Source organism: Euprymna scolopes, chromosome 24 (genome assembly GCF_053919585.1).
Source record: "Euprymna scolopes isolate OS-2025 chromosome 24, ASM5391958v1, whole genome shotgun sequence".
NCBI lineage: Eukaryota > Metazoa > Mollusca > Cephalopoda > Sepiida > Sepiolidae > Euprymna > Euprymna scolopes.
This window is the reverse complement of record NC_136505.1, coordinates 18,496,238-18,514,506: the sequence shown is the minus strand read 5'-3', so window position 1 is coordinate 18,514,506 and position 18,269 is coordinate 18,496,238. Positions and strand designations below refer to the sequence as shown.

Here is an 18,269-nt window from a genome sequence, read left to right as displayed (position 1 = left end):
GGTTTCCCATTTTGGAAAGATGTAATGCTTATTCCTACATTTGATAAGCGTTGTACCCCTTGCTCATCTAGGTGCTTTGAACCAATCTGACTGGTCGGCTCCTCAACTCTCTGTCTCCTTCAAGCTCTAAACATTCACTAATTTCTATATATCAACAAAAAGACTATTTTCTCCTCTAATTGATGTCATAATTATATGTCACTAATATAATCACCTGATGTTTTTACATGTCATTATTTCTAAAGTGTCAAGTAAATTGTTAGAATATTTTTAAGTAAACATTCCTAGTAATTATTAAATGTAAATAAATATCTAAATATTTTGATTATTCTAAAACGTATTTTAGCTAACAAAACTTTTTGGCTTGAATAATCATACTATTGTTGACCAGCATGTGTTTTGGCATTACCCAGTTAATATCTAACATTTTTGTAGTCGCCATTTTGAAAAATCACTGACAAATGTGACTGTTTCACTTGCAACATAAAGACCTGTGATTACTCTCTAAATTCTCATTAGTTTTTTTTTTAAATGTTGAAAAACTTAATTGATTTCTAAAAATTTAACATTAAAGACTAATTGAAACATCAAATCAAGAGAACTGTGTTTTGAAAATTTTAATTTCAACAAATAATTGAATAGAAAAGGTCAGTAAATTGTAGTATTCACTTTTATCAAAAGCTTTTACCAAACATCAAGTTGTGTTGCATGGGTTTTGTTATACATCTGTCAAAAAAATGTTTTCTTTCAATCTCTAACAATTGTTTTTCAGGAATCGCTTGCTGATGTTGATAACGACTTGCAGCAGATGAGACAAGAACTTCATAAATTAATGGGCGTCATTGAAATTAAAGATGAAGAAATTGACAGCCTTAGCAAACAATTGAAGGCTGCTCAAACTCAACTTTTTAATCAGTGAGTATTCATTTTTTTTTTTTTTTCATAAAATGAGGATTTAACAAAATGGAAAACATCACTTCTGTTTACCTTGTTTTTTTGTTTCTTTAAATATGATTGGAATAGATGTTAAGCATAGGTAGACATGTTGTTTTAATGCCATAGAGACTAGTCCAAATGTATTTCCATTTTGAATCCTATTGTTTACATTGTGGAGAAGACTATGGTAACTCCAGGAGCAAAGTATTCTATCTGTTCTGATACTACACTACATTGTTTTAATGAGAAAATACTTCTAGACAAAGGCAAGTTAAAAATTTTGTCTCGATTAGACTTACTATTTTTGGTGGAGTTGGATCTCCCTACATTAAAAAAAAAACAACAACATTGTGTCTAACTCTACCTTCGCATTTTGATAGTCAGAGAGGATCAGTTTGATTAGAAATGAGAAAAGGTCAGTTTTAGCAGTAAATGTAAATTTTTTAATCTTTCTGCAGTTCAAGTTGATTTTTTACAAGTTTTTCCACTGTAAAAAGAAATGGCTTAGTTTCTATTTATTTATTTTTTTTAAATATACCAATTTTTAGAGTTGGTAATCTAATAGTCATAAATAGAGCTTATTTTTCTGGCATTTAAAATATGGTTCTCATGTTGTTTTTCTGCAATGTTCACCCAATGTATGGCGAATAACAAGTACATTTAAATAAATAAACTATAGACTTATAATGAGGGGGTGCATCTTTTTGGATTGATGGTAGCATAAATCTAGTAGAAAAAACAACACAAGGATTTGATGCAAAATAACACTGTCAGACAGCCATTGTTATTTGTTTGGTAAACCTGTCACATTACCTCGCCAAGTTAGACGAAAATAAATAGGACATTTTTCTACTGTAGTTTCTGTGACTATAAAAATTAGAAACTTTATTTTTGATTGTAGATTCCACAATGTTACAAAGGGTCCTTGTAATAATTTAAACTCATCATCCAGGTAGGACTTAGAACAAATCATTAAAACTCTTTGTGTAAGGGTCTTAATTAAATTATTTTTTTGTTTTTTGGGACAGTAAGAGTCCCAACGTGTATAAAGACCAGTAAACATAAGTTTACGATAAAAGATGTAAAAACACCAGAAGTTTTAGCTACTAGTACATCCAAAAATGGAAGACATGATTCCCGTGTGAAACAACACATTCCAGTTAAGATTCGTCATGCAAATTTTTGACCATCAGTCGTTTTGAATGATACATACAGTTCGGCCATATGTGAACACCTAATACGTAGCCGTGTTTGTATTTCCAGGTTCAGTGTTGACTTGTTTTCTATTCTCAGCAAGTCACACTCATTGTCATTTGAAAATTCTAGAAACTATTTATATTAAGACCTTAAGACCTTTTCTTTGTAAGCAAAAAGAAAATTTTTTAGATCTTAATATGATATCTGTTTGATTTATTCACTGCTTAAATTTCTGTTTTCCTCCCCTCACTTTTTTTTTTGTTTTGTCCCCTGTCATATTTCCATTTCATATTTTTTTTTAAGTATAATTATACCTCAATTTAGCTCTGTTAAACGAGGTGCGAAACCGGTCAGTTGGCTCTTTCACTTTGTATTTTTAAAATCATGTTAAAATTTGGTCTTTATTTAACTATTATATTATAAAATTATGTGCCTCACTAAAAAGATATTCAAACATAAAAATGGTAGTCGAATGATCCAACTAGTACATTTCTTTGTTTTAATTTAAAATTTTATTTGTTACATAATGAGTGCTGCCGGTTTGTGCTTGCATAAAACTATGGCAACACAAAATTTTTTATATATAAATCATCAAAAATAACATTCAGACTCAAATACGAAAATAATGGGTTAGGGTTAATACTTTTATTTGATGTCATATAACCAGAGTACCCATTCCATTAAAAATGAATGGAATGGGTACAAAAATGTATTCATGAGACCATCTTCTCAGGGACTACCTCCTCCTTTTTTATGGAGAGGGGGGTTATTGTAGTATCTGTTCTGTTGCTATGATACCATAATTGCAGGCATTATCTTTTGCTTTTATGAAAGAGCCTTCCAGGTATCGCCTCCTCTTCTTTTCCTGGGCATTACCTTCTCCTTTGGGAGGGGAAGTGGCATCATACTTTATATTCATTGACCATAATACCATCCTTCCAAACTAATAAAAATATGTGACCAGATGTTACCTTTACACAATAGATAAATGAATCTTTTCTTTTAAACGGTAAACAGCTTACATTATGCTCTCCAATATTAACGGTCCTGGATATGACCGTAAAATATATCCGATGGTGAGACCCTAGCTTGCGGGCTTTTGGGAGTGTGGAGCCACTCTTTAATTGCCATTGCTCCCAGGTTCACTCTAACCCGGAGTGGTAGTACCTGTTAGGGTCCCAACTATGGATTGAATAGAAACCGACTTGAAAAAAAAACAAATATATTCTATTAAAAAATTTTTCTTCAAAATCTTTGGATTCGGCATTAAATAATCTGAAAAGGGTTGATATGCCGTAAAACAAAAACAACCAACCAAAATTAACTTCATTCAAATAGTTGTTTATTGCATTATTTTATACTTTTATTTACTTGTTTTTACATCAAGTGACCACATCTATGATCCAACCCCCTCATAAATCTTCGCAACAAACGTTCGTCTAGCTACAACCACTGTCAACAATTTTCCATTCTTGCTGTCTGTGCCTAAAACCAAATTTCATGAACAAAGTTTCTTTCCTAAAATTTCTCGTTGCGGAACTCTATACTGCAGGCCTGCAATACAGCTGACCATAACATGGTTGTTTTCAAGTCCAATGTAAACTAGTTCTTGTTGAGCTGTCTTCTTAAATAATCAAATTCTATCCAACTTTCATTACTACCGATCATCGTGGTGTTGTCTCACCAGCCACTTGACACTCGTCGTCTGTGACGCTCTTGTAAAAATAAAAATCTATTATATACCAAATTACATCATTCCTCCTTGTATCAAATGCTCGTATATTAGATATCTGAACTAAAATTAATTCTCCAAACAAAACAGTTTTCTGTGACAATGTTGATGTGCTAAAAAGGGTTGATGTGCTACAAAGACAAACGTTGAAATTCAGACAGTGAAAAAGAGGGGAAAGAGAAGGCAGAAAAGGAAAGAAAGAAAGATTGAGGAGGAAAATTGAAAAAAAGAGAGAGAGGGTTTGAACTATGTTAATTGCTTGTAGAAGTTGTAAAAGAAAGGGAATTGGTAAGAAGTGTTCTGAGTTTTCTCAGAAAACCTTGGAGTCATTTTCTGGACAATAAAACTAAAACAGAATTTGATAATAAATTCACTTTCTCCATATGTCAATTCATCAGGAGCATCAGAGAGAGGGACAGAGAAAGACTGAACTGGTCTGAGCCGAGACTCACTCTGCTCTCCTCACTGGAGTTTGTTGCTGAGAGACTAACTCTCAGACATAGGGTTGATGACTAAACTTGAAAATCGCTCATACTTTACAAAAGTGATCTGTTCAGACACAAATAGTAAGGGCCTAAGTTGTGATTCTTTTTATGTGTCTTTTATGAATATTTTTATTAAAATCAGCATATAATGATGTTAAGCCTTCATGATTTAAATTTTGACTAAAATTCATTACATTATTTGGATTTTGGCAAATGTGTAAAATCTAAAGCTTAAACTTAGGTATCTTGAAGAAATAAAAATTTGGAAAATCTTTCTTAATTGATTTCTAATAACTATGAATCAAAATTAATGCAAATCTGAAATATTTGAAGTTTCAAATGGGAAGTTGTGCCCATATTATTTCCCTTAAATACCCAATAAGATACACCAAATTTAATAGAATTAAAAAATATTTATTAATATCTATTAATACCTATTATTAAAATTTCTGATAATTATTCTTCAAATTTCACAAAAATTGGAGATATCTGAGTTCCTTTCATGAAATGCTTTTCACATTGCTACCTTATATCTAGTAGCCGTGTTCCAAAATTCATAATGATCGGTTAATTAGTTTAGGAGTGAATTCTATACATATAACTATGTAAGCATACACAAACCTAACTCCATACTGAAATAGATACGTGTATGTGTTTGATGCTTGACTAAACGAAGGAAGTAGATTTAAAGTTTGATTTTCAAAAACTGTTACAAAACTCGTAAAGTAAAGGGAAGTAATCAACAGTTATCTCCCTTTAATTTTGATTTGAATGTTTTTCGATTTTTTGAGATATCTGTACTTGTATAACGGATATCATGATACTCAATTCTCACCTGAGAATAAAAATTTTTAACAATTATTTCCCTTACCCCAGAAATCTCCTCTAGTAAGGGTTATACTTGACTATCTATACTACAAACTCTAGAAATCTTTTGTCTTTGTTAATTAATATCTCAACATTAACGTTTGATTTTTTGTTTTTGTTTTAATTTTCCAGGGAAGAAACAATGAAGGAAATGAAAGAAACTCTCAAACAAGTTGAAAAGAAAACTGACAGGTATAAAACTCTAAATCAGACTGATGGAGGAAGGGGGGGGGTATTTGTGAAATCAACAAATGCAATTTAAATCCTATCATATCTACATATCACTAACAGGATATTAAGTCATCGAATGAGAGCATCTGAATCAAATGGATCAATAGATTAGATAAACATTACAGTTTGAAATGTTCGGAAGGTTTGCTACAAAAAGCTATTAGAAATAATAGTTAAAGTTTTCCTGGAATTTTGGGGTTTCATATTTTTTGGTTTCTATTTAAAAAGAAATTGATCAAGCAAATTTTTGAACAGATATAAATAATTAGAATCGGCTACATATTTAAAGATGCGAGATGCACCTCTATAAATATATTAGTACGAAATTTTAGCACGGAATAAAAAACAAAACCTCTTAACAAAAAGGTTTATTTCATGGGCAGAAAATTGGATAGTTGGGCTGTCGAAAATCAGCCAAAGCAGTTAACTTTGGGCGAAAATCATTTATGCTAGAGCATAGGAGAGAGAAGAGGTTTTTCTTTGATGCTAATCAGGTTCTCACTGTTGACCGTCTGTGCTCAAAGGGGCTAAAAGTTTTTAAATGACAGATAGAATCACTGCACCCTATAAGCTGATTGGTCAATATGTGACCAAATCACTTGTCATCAACATTGATTTGTGAGAGGTTGTAGTTCATTGGAGGTCGCCACTTTTAATCTTGTACTGATCTTGTGCTCTGATAATTAAAAATGGCAGAGTCAAAAGTGTTTAAAAATATTTTTTTTTAATTCACATGTTGCATTTTATATGAAACACTCAATGGAAAAAGAAAGATTGTATGTTTGAATTTAAAATTTAGTCAATTTTTTTCACCTGAAATTCTTTCAAAATATTTAAAGCTTTTATTTTATTATTTTATTTTATTTTATTTTTATTTTATTTTTATTTTATTTTATTTTATTTTTATTTTATTTTATTTTATTTTATTTTTATTTTATTTTTTTCTGTTTCTAATGCTTATTTTTCATGTCATTATTTGATCAGTTAATTTAAATAGTTTAACAATTTAAAAAATATAATGTCGGCAGATGATAATAAAATTAATATTTTCTTTGGGACAAAGTTTTATTAATTAGGAAAATGGTTGTTTCCATTAAATAGTTTACTCACTCATTATGTTAGGGATGTCCATATGCTTTATGAAATTCAATCCAACCAATCAAAATAATTTAATTGCTTTATTTTAAGTTGAATTTTAAAAGATAATAATCTAAAATTAATTGACTAAAAGAAAACATAAGATGCTTAAATATTAAAAAAATATTAAAAGAAAAAAAAAAAAACTGAAACAAAAAAAGTGATTTTTGTCTAGAATTCCCCCATATTAAAAACCAAAAATAAAAATTTGTATAATGACGAAACAAAAATATATTCCAAAAATCATCTAAAATGATCAAGTGGTTTTATTTTTAAACTAGCAGATGTACTTGGCATTGCTCGGTATTGAGCACAATATTTAATACCTTTAAAAAAAATGAAATAAAAAGAAAACTGAAAGAAACTGAGACATGTGCATGCGAGTATTGTCTTTTTTCTAAACAGTTCACGTCTTGTAAGTGAAAAAATAAAATAAAATACTTCAGCTGAGATTGAAACCAAAACCTAAAACAGTGACAACCATTTGGCCTGCTATGATAATCATTAGGCCAGCTTGACATGATCTTTAAAAAGTGTTTTCAAACCTACTTATTCTTAACATAAGGAAACTATCATGTGAAACAGTTGACAGATATAAATTTGATGATCCCCCAAGGACCAATTTTTTAATTTTGACCTCCTAGCAACCCTTTTTTTCTAGATGAAAACCGATACCCTATATACAAAATTTCAAGTCTGTAGATCAAAAATTTGATCAGTATGTAGGTTGAGAAGAATCAACAAAAACAGTCCTCTCGTGACAACGACCGGTTCTACACATGCGTCAGATGACGTCATGACCTGATTTACTTTAAATACTTGAAGAACTGACTAAATTTCATGTACGTCGCGTTAGCTCAGTTGGTTAGCACGTTGGTTCATTATCTAAACGTTTTGGGTTTGAATCGTGGTGTGAGATGTCTTTTTTTTTTTTTTTTTTTAAATTTAAATATTGAACCAGTGTTATTTAAGCCATTTTTCACGTAACGTTCGTTTTTCTGTTTTTTTTTTTTTTTTTTTTTTTACTTCGCTTATCCACCCCCGATCACATACCCAAAAACACCCGGGTGCCCACCAATTTTTTAAATTTTAATATCGAAACAGGCTTATTTAAGCCATTTTTCACGTGTTCGTTTTTCTGTTTTCTTTTTTGTTTTTTCGATTTTTACATTTAACATCATTCGTTTGCCTTACGTTAGTTTTTTTTTGATTTTTCTTGATGTTTTGATCCCCCCCCTTAAGTTTTAACATTCGTTTTTATGTTTTCTTTTTTTACTTCGCTTAACAAACAAACCTGGTCATTGACCTCATTTGCTGAATAGCTATTGCTTACGTCATCGTTGTAACGCTCTACGACTTCCGTGCGTGCACCTGTCAATTTGGTTCTTACTTAATTAAATTCAAACATCTTTCAGTAACTAATTCTGGCTGGCCGATTTTATTTTCAAACTCCGCCTCAGGGCTTCGGGGGTTGATATCGCCCCCCCCCCCCGTTTCTTTTTTATTTAACAGCACACACACCTCCAAACACCCAAGCAACGCTGGTTACCCCCGCTAGTAACTAATAACTTCTGGCCTCGAACTGCTAGACTTTTGGAATTCCCTTCGTCTTACCTACTTCCATGACTGTATTAATATGTAGAAGTTTAAATACAGTATAACCCGACATCTCTCTAATCTCCCTTAAACATGACCCCAAATATGATCCCCTAATATTCAAGTGGCAATATGCTTTGTTTGGAGGTGAACGTAAATAAAAAAACAAAAAACTGTTTGGCTTATTGAATTATTCTGATAATAAACGATTAACATTATCGTTTTGATATAATCCTTTTCCTTATTTTAAATACAATGATTGATTATTATTTTTTAAAAAGTTTGTGTGTTTGTTTGTCTGCTAAAAACTTCCAACAGACGCGTTGGAACGTTACGCAACTGGTATCGTTTTAAACCTCGATCTTTCGAACGACAAATATCGAAAAATTGGACAAAAGCATTAATTCCTTCACTCTTAGTAGCAATACACATGAAAAAATTGAAATAGCTTGAAATATTTCAATATTGATATGCATAGAAAGAGCTTGATGAGCTAAGAAAGAATCTTTTTAAATTTTTAAAATCTGATTAAAATTAAGGAAGTTATGGCTATTTTTGTGCCTCACACGTTTGGATATTTTCCCCTCTTTAAGACCATATGCGTTTCGTCACATTTTTTACACTACTTTTTCAGTAAAAATGTCATATCTTTGTTAAAACACAAGACTAAGAAATGAAATTTACCATATAAGTGTATTTTTGTACAAGGAATCAGAATATGCAACTGAAAATCTCCCAAAGTTTATGGTTTCCAAATAATCTGCAGTAAATGTGCATAAATATGCAGCAATTCCTTAAAAATGCCATGTATCCATAAACAGAAAAGAAGTTGGAGAACTCAAAGTTGAATTGTAATGTGCTTTATGTACAAAAAACTTAAATCTAAACATAAGACCATTTAAAAATGAATATATTGCAATATTTCTTTGGTATTATTGTAGATTAACACCTTTTGTTTAACCCCACTCAACTCCTTCTGACCACCCCTCCAAAATGTGATTCTAACTTTTTAGGAAATTATGTATAAAATGCCATGAAAAACTTTAATGAAAGATAAACAAATTATTTTAGAATTGAATGTAAAATAATTTCCTATTACAGATCATTCTAGCATTTTAGGGCAGTTAACTGTTTTTTTTTCTATGGGAAAATATGCATGCTTTTTTTTTTTTTTTAAGATGATTATGTGTAGTTTTAAGAGGGTTTCTATGCAATGAGAATATGTGGAGGGTTGCCATTCGGACTTTGAATTAATTGTAGGGCTAAGGAAAATTATTTGTGAACATACTGAAAACTTGACAGAGACAAAGCTAACAAAAACAATATTAGAGGGGGGAGCGGTTAGTTTCACAAAAATTTAATGTAAAATAATTCACCATTTCCTGGCCATTCTAGCATTTTAGAACAGTTAACCAATTTATTTTTATGTGTATTTTCTTTAAGGAAGGATCTATTTTTTGTTTGTTTGTTTTAGATGCTTGTATGTGGCTTACAGAGGTATTTTGTTGGAGGGGGAGGGGGGCTTGCCACTCGAACTTAGTGTTATTGTTAGGGTTAAAGAGTGTTTTAGGAGGAGACTTGCCACACATAATTTGGATTAGAGGTAAAGTTAAGAGAGCTTTTTTTCAAAGAGAGCGTTCATCACTCATATTTACTGTTAGCGGTTCATAATTATTGGCTTTATATTATATATTTAGTTTTAATTTAATAAGAAACTGCGTTGCGAAATTTCAAAGAAAATTCCATAAATTTGTTGATTTCTATTTTCGAGGTTAAAGGTGTTAATTCCATAGGCCGTTTATACTACGCTGGAGCAGGTTGTAAAAATATCTTTCGCTTAATAAGTAGAAAAAAAAATTAACGAAATAAAAAGCTTCCTAATTGTAGTTTGATGTGTTTTCTAACTGCTTTTAAAATTTCAAGAATATTGATATAGATTTTGAGGGTTTGTATTACTATACACATAGATTCAAAAAAGTTGTCAAAAAAACAAATATATAACAAATAAATGTTATCAAAAGCAAGTTACTTTTCTACCTAACTGGATAATTTTTTAGTGTTTTTATTTAATGTAACATGTTTATTCAGCTTGAAAACAGTGTTTACCGATGTTTTGGAAAATTTTAAATGGCGCCCGCCGCCCGACTCTCTTAAAACGGTAAGTTTGGGGAAAAGAGTTAAAAATAAAAAAGTAGACAAAATACTGCTAGAAACTCGCTCAATATATGTTACCGTGACATAGGCTGACATATATTCGGTGAGTTTTTAACAGTATTTTGTATAGTTTTTTTTTTTTAATTTTTAACTCCTTTTCTCAAACTTACCGTGTCAAAGAGAGTCGGGCTGGGCGCCATTTTTAATTTTCCAATACATTACATCGGTAAACACTGTACGTTTTTCGAGCTGAATAAACATGTTACATTAAATAAAAACACTAGAAAATTATCCAGTTAGGTAGAAAAGTAACTTATCTTGCCTTTGATAACATTTATTTGTTATATATTTGTTTTTTGACAACTTTTTCGAATCTATGTATAAACGAGATTTTGATACTTATTTTGATTTTGAAAAAAAAACATTTGTGGCTGTTCGCAGTAAAACATTGTTTTAATTCGCTGTTCAAAACTAATTTAAAGAATAAAAGTGCATGCAAGCTATATATCTACAAAAGTTTATTTTGTTTTTTTAACCATGTTTTTAAATTTGACAAAAAAATGTGAGAAATTGCAACAGATTCATAATGCCGAATTGGTTGGGATTGTTGTTATACATTCTGAAAACCGAATAGTTCTAAACTAATGTTATTCTGATAACAAAATAGCTCTAATTAAACATAAGAACATTTATATTCATATTTCATTATGTTTTCATTTTGTTTCATTTTGTTTTTCTTAATTATTTTCATTATGTTTCATTTTGTTTTTCTTAATTCGTTCTTGAATAAAAATTAAAGAACGCGTGTTTGTTTATACAACTGTGCTATGGCTGATTCTACAGGCTGTAGCTGCTGCTGCTTCTAGTAATATTAACTTCATTTGACCAAATTCTCAAAATAGAAACAATTTTTTTTTTCGGGTAGGTCCTTTTAAATTATCAATTACCGCGGTCCTACTCAACATAAAATAATACTTTTAATTGATAAAGATAGTAAAAAGATTGATTTACTTACTACTGGGTGTCCGAAGAATTTTTTTTTCAAAATGTTCGATACTCGGCATATTAAAGTCTTATTTTTAACACGACAAAAAAAGAAATGGTCAAAAATATTTCGGACACTTGACAGTATTAAGATTAACACCTCTTCTTATTGATTCCCAAATTTCATGACGAAATTCTTCATACAATCACGGTACGGACCTTTAGAAAACAGGGGGGGTCATTACAAAACCTTACCGAAAACGCCATTTTATGACGTTCACATTTTTATCACTTTATTTGCTCAAAACTCTTAAAATATATAATGTACATTCATATTTATTAATTCATTTGAAAGTATATTCATTTCCGAACAAAACAGTAGTAATTTGAAGACTTGAAGTGCTTTGGTTTAAAAAATATGGCTATTTTAGTAGAACTACCTTGAAATCTGTGATTATCCAAAGCGTTTTTTCGTCCGTGTGTATTACTACTCTTAGCTCAGCCGTTTTTTACAAGGAGGGGTTGATTTAGTCGCCGACATTTTTCGCAAGTCATTCCGGTTGCACAATGGAGACATCGGCTAAGACATTAGTTTTTTTTTTTTTTTCCTCCTTCGCATTATGGGTTCGAACCTGTCTACCTACTACCACTCTTTTGTTTTAACACCTTTCTCCACCCAAGCTTTCTATTGTTGTTTTTTGGGCTTCCTTACTCCACGCACCCAGGCAATACTGGGTACCCCCACTAGTCCATATATATATAAGGTAAAATGTATGAGTGTTTGTATGTCTGCCAAAAATTTTCAACATACGCACCGGACTGGGTCCAGACTGGTACCATTTGAAAAAGCAATGTCTCAGTCGAATAATATGTGAGAATTAGAAAAAAAAAATAGTCAATTATTTTTCATAGAAATAGATCTTTCCAATCAGGGAGGATAGCAAAAAATCGTTCCTAAGCACACCTGCACAAATCATATTTTCTTGCATTGGTTTAAATAGAAAAAAAAATGACGTTACTTCGCTGACATCAACATGGAGCAGTGGTTATCGAGGCCATGTTGTAAGCTTCAGGTTTCACGTTCGCACCCACTTAACAGACTTTTTTTTTGATTTTTTTTAAAAAGTAATAACACTTAAATAGGGTTATCTATGCCATTTTCTTGTTCGCTTCTTTATTTACCCTTCTTTCATTTTTCCATCATATTCGAGCCCACATAATCGACTGATTTTTAAAAATTTAAACAAGGTTATTTACATGATTTTTTTTTTTTTTCCCGTTTTATCCCTTTTATTTTTCCATCGGGTAGCCATGCTCTTTTTTTACGCCTGGCTCTTGCTCAATATTCTTACTACACTACCTCTCCACACCCGGGCAACGCCGAGTACCCCTGCTAGTTCAGAATAAAATTTTGTTTTAGTATTATTTGGGATGTTTGTATTGAGCGTTGTTCTCACGATATTTCAGTCAATGTGACCTCCAACCTTTTTCATGTGTATCTGATCAGAGTTCAGGAATCCTTCTGTAGAATTCCGCAATCTGCATGAAATTTTGAATTTAATCCATGAAGGTGGCATGCTCTCATTCCATAAGCCATGACCAGGTAGAAATCTTAAATATTTCACAATGCTAAGAATCTGATTGAAAATTACTAAAGTTTGACCACTTTAACATCATTTCTGCATTTTTATTGTAAAATTTTCCTTTCTATATTTCTATTATTCATTCAAAAAAATTTTTTTTCATTTCAGTGAGATCACAGCCTCAAATGCTGAAACATTATCTAAAGGTGAGTCAACTATTTTAGTCCTAAATTCACAATATTTTACTTGGAAGGTTTGCCTTTCTGTAAATTTTGTGTAAACCTATCAGTACGACTGTTGTGTATCCCTGCCTGCACAAATTTTACTATATTTCATTGTTTATGTCAAAAATATTACACAATTCTTACTAGCAGACTGCCTTGTGTTGCCTGGTCGTAAAATATGCTTAAATATATTTTAATTCATGCAGATTTCGTATTAATTATTATTATTGAACCAATTCTCTATTGATTTATATTATACCAATAGATTAATAGTATATTAAAAAAGTTTTTAAAAATATGACGTAGGTGCCATCAGCTAGAATCGAAGCGAAAACTTGTAGCTTTCCAGCCTTATTCGTTATTTTGGACCTAAATTCATATGCATGCAAAAGCTTAAAGAATAATGTTAAATATATAAATGTATATTTGTATAGAAATGTCACATTTAGTCGACGTACGCTTGGCAAGTTCCAAATTTTGTAAATTTTGACTCCTTAGCAACTATTTTTACCGGCTAAAAAAACAAATCGAATCCCTTTATATATCAAGTATGTAGACTAAAAAAAATGACAGGATGCACAAACTGTTCCTCATGCAAGGTTACTTTGGTAAACATATATAAACAGAGAGAGAGATAAAAAAGGAAAAAAACAAGTCACATATTCATCAATGTTTCGTCTTTATCGTAAAACTTCTTCTGAATATATATATATACGTTTTATTTTTATTACCGTTTTTTTCTGTTTAGTTACATTGTTTCAGCTACTCAACCGTTTTTCGCTGTTTGCTCTACAACAGTATTAAGCACTTTCGTCAGGTTTTTATTAATTACCATTCCTACTATATATATATATATATATATATATATATATATATCACCTTCCAATGTTCTTAAAAATTGACTGCTGCTGATGTTGTCTGATTGAAGTTTTGTGCTTTTTCTAATATCCTTTTTTCCTCATAATAATAATTATTTCTGTAAAGTCTGATGAAATTGTCGGATCATTAATACGATTTGGTAATCAAAACATGTGTAACTAAGCAGATAAAATGGTGATAAAAACATATATATATATATATATATAAAGTTGTTTGGTGGCTATTTATACACAAATAAAAGCATGATTATTTGGCAAAAAAAGAATAGGTAGAGTACACATTACTAAGGCAGTATTTTTTATAATGTCAAGTCATCAAAACACTGAAAACTAAATGCAATTTTTTTTTTTTTTACAACTCTGAATCTCATCTAAATATGCGTTTTAAAAATTAAAAAGAAAAATAACATAATGACAAAAAAAAATTGCATAAATATTTGTTTAAATCCAAACGATCTTTTTCTTTTCTTTATAAAAATTATTTTTGATATTCTGCGAAAGATGATATTTAGTATTAGTTCAAAAGGAATTTATTTTACTTGAAAACAATTTATGAAGTTGGTAGAAGCTATGTTAAAGATGGAAACTGACGTACTCAGGTACTTAAAAAAAAAAAAAAATACTTTTTATACTCTTGTTCACTCTAAAGAAGGCATATTGCCACTTGGATGTAAAGAGCTAATATTTGGGATCATGTTTACGGAGGACTATGGAAGGAGATGAGCAAGATGTTGGTTTACATTACATTTAAATTTCTGCATGTCAGTACAGTTAGGGAAGCAGCAAATAGAGAGGGAATTCCAAAGTCTAGCAATCCAAGGGAGGATGCTATTAGAGGAGAAGGCTTTCTGACATCTAGGGACCTCTACAGTAGAGGGGGTGAAATTTTGTTGTTAAACAGGTTTGTTAAGGGAGGGGTATTATGTTGAAGGGGTTCATCAGAGTACATTCCATTAAAATACTTGTAAAACAGGCACAAAGATGTGAAATTGCGGTGATGGAACTTTACCAACAATGATCGAGGATCGGCTATAAACTAGTTAAATTGAAATATTTAATAAGAATAATATGTATTTACCATCTATATAAATATTTATTAAAATGTTATTCGTGTTTATTTATTTATTTTTTTTCAAATTAAATTCTCTCACACTGTCTACCTCATGGTTTTTTGGTCAAGATCAAAGTGTAGTATCTGCCCTTCAGATGCTGCACTTCCATTTCTTGTTCTCTTTCGGTGGAGGATCAGTCCTTCACAACTGAGACAATTTTTTATTTTTGTACCTTTTCTCCACGTTAAAAAACGACCCTGGTGTCTAACTCTGCCCCGTGGGGAGGCATAGTAAATAGGTACCTCACGGTTAACTTTATTGCAATGGGAAGCAATTCCAACTCTTAAATAGAGATAAGTAGAGTTACGCCCCTTAGGTTAGATTCGAATAACTAGCAACTACGTTTATTTCGTCAAACAACTGTTATAAAATCTTCATCAATAATTCTGTCTACATAAAGTGTCATGATCAAAGTTGGTCGAAAAATGAGTGAGTGGTGAAGCTTTAAAGCAGTTCTAAATGACTAAAACTGCCACTTAACCATATATTCAAACACGATAGTGTTTGAATGATAAAAGGAACTTATAGACTCAAAAACAGCTGGGCTGATTTTTAAAAAATTTCTTACTATAGTACTTGATGTGTCTATGTTCTTATGTAGGTTTTGCATCGGAATGCGTCTTATAAGAATTGATGATTGAAAAAATCCGATTAAAGAAGGACATTCTGATTTTTTACTAAAGTAAATTACAACTTCTCAAATGTACTTGTGATTTTAGTTTGTATAAAAGTGTTACACTTTTATACAAACTAAAATCACAAGTACATTTGAGAAGTTTTATCACTGCACAAACAAAATAGCCCACCTTATAAAATTTACTGTAGATTCTTTTCTAAGAAGACAAGAACATCTTTGAAATTAATTTTTTTTGTTTAGAACATGATTTAAACATGATGTGGTCCTCAATTAGAGCGAGTAATTTCGACGACCATAAAATATTGGAAGTGAGGAACATTCATTGATCTTCATTCAATCCTAGAAAAAGCCAGGTGTCCCGCTAGTGTGTGTGTGTGTGTGTGTGTGTATATATATATAATGAATGAATGAATGACAAGTCTATATTCCAAAGTTTATGATGTTGACCATCTTATAATTTATTCGTTTCATTCAATTGACATTTACAATTCTTGACAGTATGTTTCGTAGCGCAAAATCAATCATTTAATTATTATATCAATTGGTGAATCTATTTTGCCCTTAACTCATCAGAAGAAATAGCAACAATCAAGCCGTCAAAAAGAAATAAAGTGCGTTTTTGATATGATTAAAATCCGAAAATTGGAAGAGAAGCTGTAAACACCTTATGTTTTCATTATGCCATTTTGAATGTCAATTGAATTAAAGGAATAAATTACAAGATGGTCAGCACAATGAACTTTGCAATATAGACGTTTGTCATTCATTCATTATATTGCTCTGTAATTACATTGAGCTTCGTAAATAAGGTTTGGTATATATTATGAGGAAATAAAATATATTTCCACAGAAATAAATATATATATATATATATATATATATATATATATATAATCTGAGGTTATTGTTTAACAGAGGTTAAGTAACCAATGAAGTGTGATAAGATTAATACAAGAGTGCTTAATATCAAAGTAGAGCAGGGTATACTCTTTATTTGTTTTGTTATACATAAGCGGTAATATGTTGCTACACAGCCATGAGCATGTTTCAGTCAGCTAGCTACCAGTAACTAGAGACCTCTTCACATGGCTGTGTAGCAACATATTACTGTTTATGTAAAAACAAAGAGTGTGTGTATATATATATATATATATATATATATATATATATATACATACATACATACACACTAGCAGGAAGACTCAACATTGCCCAGGATTGAATGAAAATCAGTGAATATTCCACACTTCCAATATTTTTATTTTTATCAAAATCAGTGAAATTGACCATTATTAAATTAAATATAGATTGCATTGTGGCCCCTGTGTTCCAAAATTTATAATTTCGATATGATCAGTTAATTAGTTTAATAGTGAATCCTGTAAATATAAACATATACACAAACCTAACTTTATAAAAATGGAGAAGTCTATAAAATTATTTTGGAAGTATTTTAAAACTTGGATGTAATAATCTTCACACTGATGAGTACGGTTCTTATCCCTTGTATTTTGAAGTGTATTTTAATATAACCATTTTTATATGTTTATTTTTATTTTTTCAGAAAATGGAGATCATATTGAGAAAAAGGTAAGTCCTATCAATTTGCCTTTAATGTGTCAGAATGTTCTGGGAAAATCTTTCTATTATAACAGTTTAATTAGCTGGAATAAATATTTAAAAAAAAATTTTAAACTGCCATGAAATAAAATATGTTTGTGTCAAAGAGTAAAAGGAAAAATGGAAAAAAAAAAAAAAAGAAAGTTCGTAAGTAAATTGAAAACTTATGTTTAAAATAAAATTTGTTTGGTCTTATGAATTCAAAAAAAGTTTTTTTTTTATATATACAGGATTGAACAATAAAATTGCAGTTTTAGAAAAGATGACATGATTCCATTTGAAAACCGGTTTTCTTTTTTTGTTGCAGACGATCTACTAATTGGCCAGTTGTATTTAAATCCCAATTCTATCATGTCTGAAAGTGACAATGTTCAACAAGCGAGATTGAAGATGCGTTGCTGTACAATTCATGCTCTTACCAATACAAGGTCTGACAACAGGACCATTGCCAGCACCCTCAAAATGCAAATCCAGACGGTTTAACGCTTGAGGGCACAGTTTAACAAAGTTTCTGGACACGATTATGGTCTTTGGTGTTGTTTCTAGTGAGGGCCACATCATGCCACCTCACATTTTGAAGTCGGCTTGAAAGTCAACACCAAAGTGTACCTAGATGTACTGAAGAGTGTGATGACCCACTGGTGTAATCAGGTGGTCACTGGCAGACCCTGAGTGTGGCAGCAGGACTTTGCACCAGCCCACAAGTCCAAAGAAACCCAGGCTTAACTTCAGAAGGAGTGCCATGATTTTGTCCCCTTCTCTCACTGCCCCCCCCTCCCCCGTCCTCACCCGACATGAACTCACTGGACTACTTTGTTTGGTCATATGTCGAGAACATCACCAGCATGATCTCTCACAATACCAAAGCCAGCCTCATTGCTGCCATCCACTGAGTA

At 31.1% G+C, this 18,269-nt stretch overlaps 1 protein-coding gene across 5 annotated transcripts in view; it reads left to right on the top strand.

The window, feature by feature from the left end:
• The window catches only part of LOC145246619 (uncharacterized), a 538,839-nt gene that overhangs the window by 514,314 nt on the left and 6,256 nt on the right, over positions 1-18,269 (top strand). For all 5 annotated transcript variants that reach the window (XM_080108293.1, XM_080108292.1, XM_080108291.1 and 2 more), the window contains 4 exons: positions 773-915; positions 5,350-5,409; positions 13,071-13,108; positions 17,318-17,343. In XM_080108293.1, the coding sequence (XP_079964419.1) occupies positions 773-915; positions 5,350-5,409; positions 13,071-13,108; positions 17,318-17,343 (267 nt within the window). The remainder of the gene's footprint in view (positions 1-772; positions 916-5,349; positions 5,410-13,070; positions 13,109-17,317; positions 17,344-18,269) is intronic.